This window comes from Mugil cephalus, chromosome 16 (assembly GCF_022458985.1).
Source record: "Mugil cephalus isolate CIBA_MC_2020 chromosome 16, CIBA_Mcephalus_1.1, whole genome shotgun sequence".
NCBI classification, from domain to species: Eukaryota; Metazoa; Chordata; class Actinopteri; order Mugiliformes; family Mugilidae; genus Mugil; species Mugil cephalus.
The window spans coordinates 2,045,291-2,057,081 of NC_061785.1; the positions used below are offsets into that span (position 1 = coordinate 2,045,291).

General features: G+C 40.1%; 1 protein-coding gene across 1 annotated transcript in view; it reads right to left on the reverse strand.

Annotated features, from left to right (window-relative positions):
• Positions 1 to 7,011, reverse strand: part of rnf213b (ring finger protein 213b) — a 37,167-nt gene extending 30,156 nt beyond the window's left edge. Inside the window, exons 1-16 of the mRNA XM_047609511.1 lie at positions 6,678 to 7,011; positions 5,825 to 5,976; positions 5,005 to 5,744; positions 4,750 to 4,905; positions 4,190 to 4,359; positions 3,817 to 4,100; positions 3,484 to 3,731; positions 2,896 to 3,096; positions 2,606 to 2,819; positions 2,472 to 2,527; positions 2,231 to 2,396; positions 1,996 to 2,145; positions 1,227 to 1,325; positions 664 to 795; positions 315 to 480; positions 60 to 227 (exon numbers count right to left, since the gene is read on the reverse strand). Coding sequence (XP_047465467.1) covers positions 60 to 227; positions 315 to 480; positions 664 to 795; positions 1,227 to 1,325; positions 1,996 to 2,145; positions 2,231 to 2,396; positions 2,472 to 2,527; positions 2,606 to 2,819; positions 2,896 to 3,096; positions 3,484 to 3,731; positions 3,817 to 4,100; positions 4,190 to 4,359; positions 4,750 to 4,905; positions 5,005 to 5,744; positions 5,825 to 5,926 — 3,052 coding nt within the window. The 5' untranslated portion in view covers positions 5,927 to 5,976; positions 6,678 to 7,011. The remainder of the gene's footprint in view (positions 1 to 59; positions 228 to 314; positions 481 to 663; positions 796 to 1,226; positions 1,326 to 1,995; positions 2,146 to 2,230; positions 2,397 to 2,471; positions 2,528 to 2,605; positions 2,820 to 2,895; positions 3,097 to 3,483; positions 3,732 to 3,816; positions 4,101 to 4,189; positions 4,360 to 4,749; positions 4,906 to 5,004; positions 5,745 to 5,824; positions 5,977 to 6,677) is intronic.
• Positions 7,012 to 11,791: the final 4,780 nt, after the last annotated feature.

The window sequence follows — 11,791 nt, forward strand, 5'->3', positions numbered from 1 at the left end:
TTAATCATCACCATCTCTGTGAAGCCGTAAATGATGCTGAAGCCTGTGGAGGTTCCTACACTGCTGGTAGAGCTTCTTAAACTGCTCTCTGTATTCCAGGCAGGTCTGGAGGTGACCCAGCGGGATGTCTCCTCGAAGCAAAGACTCCACCAGAGACCGTACCCCCTCCACAGAGCTGTGGACCACCTGCCCCGCAACGTCATCCACCTGGATCGACTTCCATTCACCTGCACAAAACCATAACACGGCGGTTGTTGAATAGCCGTTAAGAAAGGTGACATAAAACAACATAAACAAGCGATTAAAGAGTGTACCGTGAGACAGTAAGTGGTTCACAGCCGACTGTGGATTGAGAAGCTGTGCCACCATGTTGTCTTTGAATCGCGCTGCTGACTCGACCACGATGGCAGACAAGATGGCAACATGAAGATCTTTCCTGTTAGAGCTGAGACGTTGCATCAGGTCTCCCTCCTTCTCTGCCTAAATACAGAGTAAACACAAACTAAAAAAACAACACCAAAAATGTGGAGCTCCCCCTGGTGGCTGGAGGCTGCAGTACAGGTCGTTCAAGGAAGTGACATCATGATGACTGTTGTTTGTTTGAGGGAATATTTTAAATTCGATACAGCGCAGCTTTAGAAAAACAGAAGACGTGATCCGTACCTGGCAGATTGTCTTGATCGCTGAGTGACACATCTCGTCGAAACATGTCCGTACAACCTCGGCGCTTTTCGTTATAGCTGCCAGGGACGACGACTCACGACAGTAGAGGAAAACTTTGTCCTCATCGCTTGTCTGTAAATTAAAAATAAAAACTCAAATGAAAAGGTAAACATCAACTTCCTGTGCCTCGTTAAAACGTCCGATAATACTTTGACTTTGATTAACACAAAGGATATCAAAATGAACACGTTAATGCAGATTAATCCATCATCATGATTAATCTGATAAATAATTTCAATGCAATGAACCTGGAATCTCTGGCATTTTGGGCATTTTGTCCAAGTAGAGTTACCAATGGCCATGTTATACAATACAATAAAAATACATAGATTCCCTTCTTTCTTGAGTCTGTTTGCTCATGCAAAACAAAACGTGATTAATAGAGATTAAAAATTTACAATATTTAATCGCGATTAATCGAAATTAAACCACAGCAACCGTGTGATTATTCTGATTAAAAAGTTTAATCGTTTGACAGAACTAATTAACACATATTTACTGACCTTTGAAATTCTCTTCTTCAGGTCTTTTTTCAGGCTTTCCGTCCAGCGGGAGGAAACGTCCTCAAAAGAGCAATCCACCTTCAGCAGCGCATCCCACATCTGATAATTCAACAGACTTTATTACAAGAGGCAACATAGTAAACAGAACGTACTGAGAATACAAGGTTTCAAGGTTTATATTTGTCACATGATCGAATTAGAAATGTTTGTGCAAGTCTATTCAAGTCAAGTAAAAGATTAATCCCCATTAATGTACAAATAAATACGAGCTAAAATAGGCAATAAAACTTCAAATAAAACAAAAGTAAAGCTGTCAATAAAAAAAGGAGTTTGCATGATAAAATCCAAGATGCTCTACTTGGACTGAAGATATTATCTGTGCAGATATTTCATATACTGCGTAAATTGTTTTTAAATGATGGCGTAGCATGATAATTAGGGATTTGAATTTCCCCAATGGGGATCAATAAAGTATAATAAAGTATTATCTTATCTTAAGATAAAGTATTGTATCAGAAACTCACATGACTAGAGTCTATTAATGACCAGATAACCACCTGTTGTTGGAGGAGACTGTTTTGAACCTGTTATTTAAGCCCTAACTCCTCATTGGTCTTTAAGACCCAAAGATTTGAATGAAACGTCTTGAAAAAATCCTGGTGTCTCTGTTTTTATTTTTTGTTTTTTGGCTACAAGATGCCGTGGATGACTGTGAACATCCACAAGTATAAATAAACATTATTACAGTGTAATTGTGTCGTCTGTGTACCTCTATTTCCTTTGGGTAGGTGAGTAGCTTTGAAGGTATCACAAAAGGTTTCTCCAGCAGTTCATCTCTGAACTTGTGGATTTGCTGTTGCACGTTAAACAGTTCCTCAAACAACTTCTGCTTTAAGTTTTCGAACTCATCTTCTTTGGACTAAAAGACAAAGAATGATATGTATTTGTAGTTAATGGTTCACACTGTAGAAGCAAAGCAACAACAACAAAAAAAATATTGTCACCTCTTTTCTTAGGTTGGATTCCATGATCTCTGCCAACTTCAACAGCAGCTGGTAGGACAGGACTACGGCCGGGTACCCTGGGACAAGACGCACAATATCGCAGGAACTCTTCACCACATTGATGCTGCTGAGGAACACCAGCTTGATGTCTGCAAACTGAGTCATTCTGTGGACACAGAGCTGAAGTTACAGGTTGTAAATGGAATGAGTGGAAGACGAGGCGTATTTGAGATGTTGTTACCTGTCCTTCTCTTTGTCCACCTTCTGCAGTATGTGGGTTAAGGCTTGTTGAGCAAGCTGCACAAAAAAAGAAGAAACATTGTCAAGACAATCATCATTTTAAAGATAAATATCATAATTTATTGATTGCTGCACCTTTGTGTTCTCCTCCCATCTACTGAAGTCCTTTATCTCTCTACATCTTCGCAGTCTGTACATCAGACTCTGGATCAGGTGTTCTGAGTGTATTCCTGTCACTTCTGAAAATTCAGGGAGATCCTCAAATGCGACCAGAGCTAACCAGCTTATCAGGAGCAGAGGACTCTCTTTAGCCTTTGATGAGTGGGTCTTGATCAAGCTGAGCATCCTCCTGCAACAACAAAAAAAGGTCCTTTGATAAATTCAATTTGGGAAAAATAAAGAAAGTGGTTTAGAGGTGGACTCACTGTCTTTTGTCAGGGTAGAGCCGTATAGTTTCTCTGAATCTGGTGAAATTGAAGTCATTAAGTCCTGACCAGTCCTCTTCCTCAACAGCTGGACCCACTTTTTGTGCGTTAGCTCCTGGTTGTCTGAGTCTGAAGAGCAGAGGAACGAGGAGGACGAGCTCAGACACTTTGGCGCAGTGGTTCATCAAACCCAACACGGTACTGAAGAGAAGAAACAAAAATCAGTCAGATCATTAAACAGAGATCATGTCTGGAGGGTTTAATTCCTTTAATTAAAGGTTTACAAGGTAAAACGTGTCAAATAAATGCTAGCTGTGGTTTAGTTTTTCAAAACCACGTTCTTTAGTTGTTTACGTTGGCTTCAAAAAGCTGAATGGTGCTGCTTTGAATTTACTTCTTAATATAAATGAGTGTCTGCACTTCTCAACTGCCGCATAAAGCTTTGATTTAGCTTTGATTTGCTGGAAATGCTAAGTAGCTGCTAAATGCTAGCTAATAAAAACTGACTAAAAGTACAAGCTGCTCAAACTTGGCCGTTTCCCATGACAAGTGTTAAGGAAGACCAAGAGGAATGACTTTAAAACTTACTATTGTGCATTTTCCAGAGAAGAACACAACTCCTCCAGTTTTTTCTTGTCCATCGCAGTCTCTGAGGACACTAGGTGACACAGCTGAGCCAAGCCTCTAACTCCCAGGTTGATTTCACATTTTCTTGTAACCATGAAAATAGAAAGGCCCAGAATGAGAGGATTCGCGCTCCTGCAGCTCTCTGGGATTTTCTCCTTGGGCTCTCCTTTTAAAATCTGCACCAGATGCTCTGAGATCAAGTCTCCTGTCTGTAAATACAAACATTTGGTCACCGGTGGAATAGTGTGGGTATTAAAAGCATGCTCTAAAACACAGTCTTCACACTGTACAAACCTTGACCATGGGAGGCTGTGAATTATCTGGGTAGTTAATCCTTGTATGAGCAGAACCGAGGCTCCAATAGAAATAATTCAAGTCGCGACAGAGTTCCTCAGTGCTGCGTTTATCTGATGGAGTCCATTTCTGGAAGATTCTGTCCAGCAGAGTTGTAGCTGAAGTCTGCCAGGTGTCTGAAATCTCCACACCTTTCGATCTCGTCAGGCCCACCATTTGAAGGCCAGCTCGGACCAAACTTGGTGGGTCATAACGACAAATGAAGCCTTCGTAAAGATGCAGCTCTAGATACAACACAAGCATGATCATGATCAGTTTATGTAAAAAGCCAGCAGCAGAGTCTTGGCATTATCAAGTGGGTAGTTTGCCTCACCTTTAATGTTGGCTTGTGAAGGGGTTAGAACATGTCTTGTAGCAGTTTCTGTAAGTTCTTTGTGTCTTTGCTTTACACCATACCTATATTTGAACCATGTTCCTCTCTGTATGGTGCTTTCCAGAACAGAAAGTCTTGCTTCTATGATATAGCCTTCCTTTTTTTGACCACTAAACATAAAACAATAAACATTTGTTATGGTTTTATTGAAGCAGACAATCTCACTGCACTCTGAAGATATATGGACAGGATTTTAAATGAAACTGGAGACAATAGTTTGGGCAACAAGACAACCATGACTAGGCTGAGTTTTAGCTTAGTTGTCACTACAGATCTCAAACCTATAACTGAAGGAATTATGACCAAAAATACCAATGTCAAATACAAACTGTAGTAAATCGTTGTAACTGGGCCAAATATTTTCTGTCTAATAAAATTGGGCAATGTAATAATAAGGACTACTGTTAAGTTGGTTAAAGCTAGCGTGCAAAGCTATTACAAAATCACTTCTGTCTGTATTGTACAGCACACTGAAGTGGATGACCACCTTTAATACTCACAGAAAATATGTCATTTCAAGGGGGACACATCTTTGATCATGATACAGCACAAGTGTGTCAGTTTCGTTGTTGAATCTGAACTTCTTGTCCAGCACAGCGTAGATGTAAAAGGTGAACATGGGAGCACCAGGTGGAGCTCTCACTGGGCTTCGATCACTGTTCAGATATCAAAAATAAAATAATAACACGTTAAGCCGCCAGGTTCAGACTGGTTCAGACTCCCAGTGTTGGATATAATGTTGATGTCAGTCTTACCGTGTGCTTGCTGGCGTTTTGTCTGAGGCTTTTTTTCCTGACACAGCTTTGGCGTAGGTCGAAGGTTTGGAGGCTGTTTGTGACTGAGATGCTGCAGCATCATCACCAGAGGCTCCGGCAGCAGGTTTCTCCTCCTCAGGCTTCGACTCGCTCTCAGGTTTCTGGTCGTTGGCTGGTTCTGCTGCTGCCTCGTCTTTTTTCTCTGACAGCGTCTGAACAGCGTTGTCGTCGCTTGGTTCCGACGTCTGTTTGTCTTGTTTTGGCGCTGTCTTCTCTTTGTTGGTGTCGTCTTGTTTTGGCGCTGTCTTCTCTTTGCTGGCGTCGTCTTGTTTCAGCTCTGTCTTCTCTTTGCTGGCGTCGTCTTGTTTCGGCTCTGTCTTCTCTTTGTTGGTGTCGTCTTGCTTTGGCTCCTGGGCGTCCGTCTGAGTTTCCTGGTCCCTCTGACTGATTCCAGTCTGTGTGGATTTGTTGATGCCTTGGTGTTTCTTCGTTTGAGTATGAACCGCTACCATCTTGGAAACTCGTTGGTGTGGTGCAGCTCGCTCTTCTTCTTTCTGCTGAGGCACGTCGGCCTGAGTCTGGCTGCTTGAAGTCTCCCCAACCTCCATCTTGTCTTTTCCTGTGTCTTCTCTTTGGACATTTTGTTTTGCTTTTGAAATGTCCCTTTTCCTCCTTTGGTTCCTCCTTCTTCTCTTCTCTTTCTCTTTGTCTTTCTTGCTGCGGTTTCCTGCACCGTCCTCCTGCAAAATAAAAGAAAACATTAGCAACATGACGACTCAGATACACGCAGGAAGTTGTTCTTGTGACTGCGCGTCTCTACATTATCTTTATTCCGTGGTCTTTTGGTTGCAACATCCTCTGTTCCCTTGGAGTTGTCCTGTGGTCCAGAGGAACCGCGGAGACTTCCGGCTCCGTCCTCCATCTGAAGGGACAACTGTCTCCGGAGAGTTCCTGGTCCACTGCAAACGTTCTCTAAATATAAAAACAAAAAGCTGCAGTTACATCCTCCGGGAAACTCACTATTCAAGTTAAGTGAGTTGCTTTACAGTCAGTGAGGGAGTGGCCAAACGAGTGCACGTCTCAAGATAATTTTAAAAATTAAAAAAAAAATTAAATTCACAGATGAGGATTAAAATGTTAAAATTAATATAATATTTAAAAAATATATATATATATAAATTATAAATACATACATTTATTAAATAATCGATATAATAAAAAAATAAACAAAAAACATTATTATATCTATTTATTATATTAACTGAATTATTTTATTGTATTAAAATAGTAAAAAAAAAATGTGTAAAACTTTTTTATTCCTCTGGCCAAGTATATATATATATATATATATATATATATATATATATATATATATATATATATATATACAATAATAATAAATTGCATAACCAAAATTATTATTAATTTTGACAAGCAAAAAAAAATAGTAGTTACTTTCCTGAGTGATCATTTTATTTTATTTTATTTTATTTATTTATTATATTTATTTTATTTTAGAAAATGTTGCATTTCTCTGCAGCAAATAAATAAATAAATAAATACTTTTTTTCCCCATCCTCCTGTGAGACTTTGTACAGTCATAAATAACTGCAAATAATTGATCAAATTAAAACATTTTTTGCAAGAAGTTTCCCATAAAATCCTCGACTTACCATAAAATAATAAAATAATCAGAACAGAGAGAAGCAGCAAAAAGGCTGATGACAGTTTAACGGCTGGAAGCAGCAGATGTTTAATCGATCCATAACTTGGCTATTGGTCCAATATTAATTCAAAACCAGCACAAAGCAGCAGCGACGCATCTGTTTGTGCAGCTACTGAGACACTGAACCAGGAAAAACCATCTAATTTAAGCTAACTCATCCCAAACTAGCGCCACTTCTCCGTCAGTAAAATAAACGTATTATTCGTAATATTCTGCTGGAACATTCACTACATCCAGACATGAATGCGTTGATTTAAGTGGTAAAAGAGAAGTTTTGTGCTGCTTCCTCTTACCTTGTCTGTCAGTTTGTTTTTATCGGACTCTACCTGCTCGTCCCTCCTAGTGCCAGATTCAGGGACCGTCCGCTAATTCAGCGCCTATTACACAAGCGTTAATCTGTCTTTACCTCCAGTTTATTACCGGTTACTTAACTGTACATCATAATAATATTGTAATATTATTATAATTATCTATTTGTTTAGTTATTGTTTATTGAATGTGCTGTTTTGTAGTTTTTTTCTCTTTTTATTTAGGACGTAACTTTGAGACGGTCCCTAAAATGAAAACGTTTCGTTTCTGTTTTCGTCAAATCAAACAAGAAACTTATGCTGCGTTTACGTATTAGTTTCGATAGCAGTGAAGAAGAATCCCAGAGACTTTTTTTGTTAATTTAGAAATATAAAAATAAATATTTTCGAGCTAACTTTCAGATTTACCCAGAGATGAGGGTCAAGAGGGATAAAAATGCTTCTTAGACGATGATTAGTTCCTGTTGTTGGCTGAAACGAAACTTATAAAGGTTTTATTTTGATGGAATAAATGAAAAAGTATGAGATGCATGTGGAAAATACACAGCACTTATTTAATTTATTTATGTGATTTTATTTTAGTTTAGTTTATTGGTTTTATTTTACTTATTTTATTTTATTTTATTCACTTTATTTTAGTTTCATTGATTTATTTATGTTAGTGTATTTTATTTTGTTTTATTTTAGTTTTTTTCATTTTATTTTATTTTATTTTACTTTGTTTATTCATTTTATTTTATTTCCAAAATAAGAGCTTAAAACAGGAAAGAAAACATTTTAAATTTAGGGGCTTTTATTTTGAAGAAACAGACCAAAACACGTTTTTCTATTTCTAAACTACACAAAGACAAACATACAAAAAGAACCAGTGAAGATCAGCTGTATTTGGAGTGTAGATTTTATCACAAACCTTTTTCAGACTCAGAAACGATAATAAAAAGAAAAAATCAACAGGATAAAAGTAAAAGAGCAGAAAGTTATTTATCAGATTTAAGAAACTGTACATCATACAGATTCAGATTCTGATTCAGATACAGATTATACAGATACAGATACAGATACAGATACAGGTTATAAAGTAGCGTTTTTCTAAAGCTTCGTCTCTAATAATTCCACCGTGTATGTGGGACGTCTTCAGTCCTGTTTGGTCGCAGGTTTCATGACCCTCCGGACCACGACCCTGGTCCTCCTCCTCCCCTGAACCCGAGGCTCCTCCCCCTCCAGCGGGGGCCGCGGGGGCCGGGGTTTGTTCCTTCCCGACCGCACCTCGTCCACGAAGGCCTCCACCCCCTCGAAGTTGGCGCTGAGCTCGGACAGACGCTCCTTCAGGGCGTTGAACTCCTTGTAGAGGTCACCGAGGGCGTCGGACAGGGGCTGGATCCTGGAGGGAGGGGCGGGGGGGCAAAAAGACATGGGTTAGGGTTCGGGGGGGGTTAGAGAGGAGATCATTAGATTTATTCACATCAAGGTTAAGGTTAGGCTGTAATTTGAGCAGATTTACTCAAAAACAACACAAATACACATCATCATCAGCCTGTTTCTACGTAAACCTGCTCAGACCGGAGCCCCCGTGTTAACATGCTAACGTGCTAACGTGCTAACATGCCGGAGGCGGAGAGGCTCCTGACCGGCCGTAGTCGGGCAGCACCGTGTTGTGGTCGTGCAGCAGCAGATCTTTGACCTGCGTCATGATGGCGTATTTCCAGTTGTCTAAAACCAGCGTGAGGTTGGCGCATCCTCTGGGGTTCGTCTTCTCCTCTGCATGGAAATAAAGCAGCAGCAGCATCATCAACTCAAACCTGTGACAGGCTCAAGAAAAACACATCAGAAATACAATGAACCTCTTTCTGGGCTATTTTATTCTGTTTCATTCATCTGTCAAAAGAGCAAAAGAGCAAAAGAACTCAGATCAGTTCCTTCAGAAAAAGTAAAACTACTCAGTAATATGTAGATGTCTTTTTAATGAAAAGTAAAAAATAAAGTAGGTTTATTCCACGAAACATAAAGTATAAAAGTGTTGTTTTAAAACTAGTGATCATGTTAAGGTCAGATCATTTCTTTGACTGACTGATTGATTGGCGAGTTCGTACGAATCTAAACTTCAAAATGTCAGATTTAAGAAGCTGTAAATCTACAGAAAGTTTCATCTGTCTGGTAGTTTAGTTCATAACAAAGCAAAATGTTTAAATATGTGTTTGGTTCATTTATAACTGGTAAATAAACGTGAAAAGTGAAGCAGAAGCAAGTGGTAGAGCTCCCCCTGGTGGCTGGAGGCTGCAGTATAGCTCATAAGCTCCGCCCCCTGCCCCCTACATGTTAAAGACGGTTTCTGTCATTTTAGCTGGTTATTATAATGTTGATGAATGTTTAAGTGACAGAATAAAAACAGGATGTGACATAACTGTGACCATCTGTTGCCATGACGAAGTTTATCTGGAGTCCCTCCGTCCAGCTGAGTTTGATTGAGTTTTTTTAGTTTTTTTTTCACTCATCAGAATAAAATCCAGATGTTACCAGATGAGGCAACAACATAAAACTGAAGAAATCAATCCAGATGTAAATTAGAGGTAAATTACTGGCTCTCACACACAGATGCATGCAACATGTACACACATATATATATAAATCTAAAATCTAAAAACAAAATGACTCATTATCAGTGACTCAGAGCTGAAAACATTTCAGCATCAGCTTAGAACTAAAGTTACTGATACTTGACTTATTCTTGATGCATCCAGGAGGGTTTTTTCCTACAGTTCCTACCTTCGTTCCTGTCGTCCCACTTGGTCTTCGGGCTGATTTTCTGTTTCTGAGCGACGCTCAGAGCAACGACCACGACGAGCAGAGCTGCAGCCGTCCTCATCCTGGAGACACGGACCATCGCTCCAGCTTCATCTGGCTCCCAGATAAAAACCTCTGGACCAGAGGGAGGGGTCTCACATATCAGGATTTAACTGAAACCTTTTCCATCCGTCTTAACGCGAAGGGGGTGGAAAAGGAGGAGAAAAATGGGCCGAGCTGTCGGTTCAGGATCAAGATTTAATGGCGAGGAAAGAGCTCGGTCCTCTGGGAGCGACGGCGCCGAACGTTTGATGTTTGAGGGTCAAGGCCGGCGTTCGCATTCCTGCTCTTCATCTGTCGTCCATGTGCAGAGAGACGGAGACAAACAGGAGACAAACGCAGATCCTTCCTTCCCTCCTTCCTTCCTTCCTTCCTTCCTTCCTTCCTTCCTTCCTTCTCCATCAGTCAGGATTTATTTCTTCCTGGTAGAACATGGTTCTCCACTGTCCTTCCAGTCTGGAATAAAGGTCTTAAGCCAGTTTTAGTAGTTTCTAGATGTTTCCTCTGCTTGATGCAGCCAATGATTTGACCCTTCTCCACCAGACTAACATCTCCTCCACCAGACTAACATCTCCTCCTCCACCAGACTAACATCTCCTCCACCAGACTAACATCTCCTCCATCAGACTAACATCTCCTCCACCAGACTAACATCTCCTCCTCCACCAGACTAACATCTCCACCACCAGACTAACATCTCCTCCACCAGACTAACATCTCCTCCACCAGACTAACATCTCCTCCTCCAGACTAACATCTTCTCCACCAGACTAACATCTCCTCCTCCACCAGACTAACATCTCCTCCTCCAGACTAACATCTTCTCCTCCACCAGACTAACATCTCCTCCTCCAGACTAACATCTTCTCCTCCACCAGACTAACATCTCCTCCTCCAGACTAACATCTTCTCCACCACCAGACTAACATCATCTCCTCCACCAGACTAACATCTCCTCCACCAGACTAACATCTCCTCCTCCAGACTAACATCTTCTCCTCCACCAGACTAACATCTCCTCCTCCAGACTAACATCTCCTCCATGTGTCTTTACACATGGTTGGTGAAGAAATGAGAAGCTCCTCATAAATAACTTGTTGAATAGCAGCAGAAAGATAATCACCATGAACTGATGATCCACCAGGAGGCGCTGGACTATGAGCTCAGTTACATCCAGGAGACCTTTATTTGAGTGTGGTTCAATCTTCACAAGATTCCCAGAAATAAACATGGTGTATTGTTTGTGGTGGAAGACGGAGAAGAAAGGAATGAGAGTTAAACCAGGTTCATTAACTGCTCATTAAAATTCTGACCCAACGATGGTTCTGGAGAATAATTGTATAAACTGTTCGTCCTCAGAGGAATGAAGACGCTGGAGTTAATGTCAGTGTGATGGACGGTGAGTTCAGCCTTTGACCTGCTGTCAGGAGCTTTAATCATCAGGACTCATCCTCTGGGGAACAGAGGATTTCATGCTTTAAGTTTGTTAATTGAAAACACTTGATGTCCAGATGTTGATATCACCAAACAGACGTACAGTTAATATGAAACGCTAGACGCATTCGAGTCGTTTGGATTCATCCTCTGAGGAACCTTTTTATTCACAGGTTTATTAGTTTTTCAGAGATATCACGAGTTTAAACTTTGAAATCCTGGAAACTCATTAAAAGTCGCCAGGATTCAGTTTTCTTGGTGCATTAATTTTAATTTAAATGAAAATCTTTGGCATTTTTAATTTTCTTTTTCTAAAAGGATCCTAATCTGCGTCATAGGATCAGTTTGAACCGTGCGTCTACATTTAATTAAACATTCTTCTCTCATTCATTCATTTTTTTTTTTTCCAGCAAGATTTTCTAAATCCTGATTCTTGGTCTTAATATTTATTTCATCTTTCTTTCTCTTGTACATTATT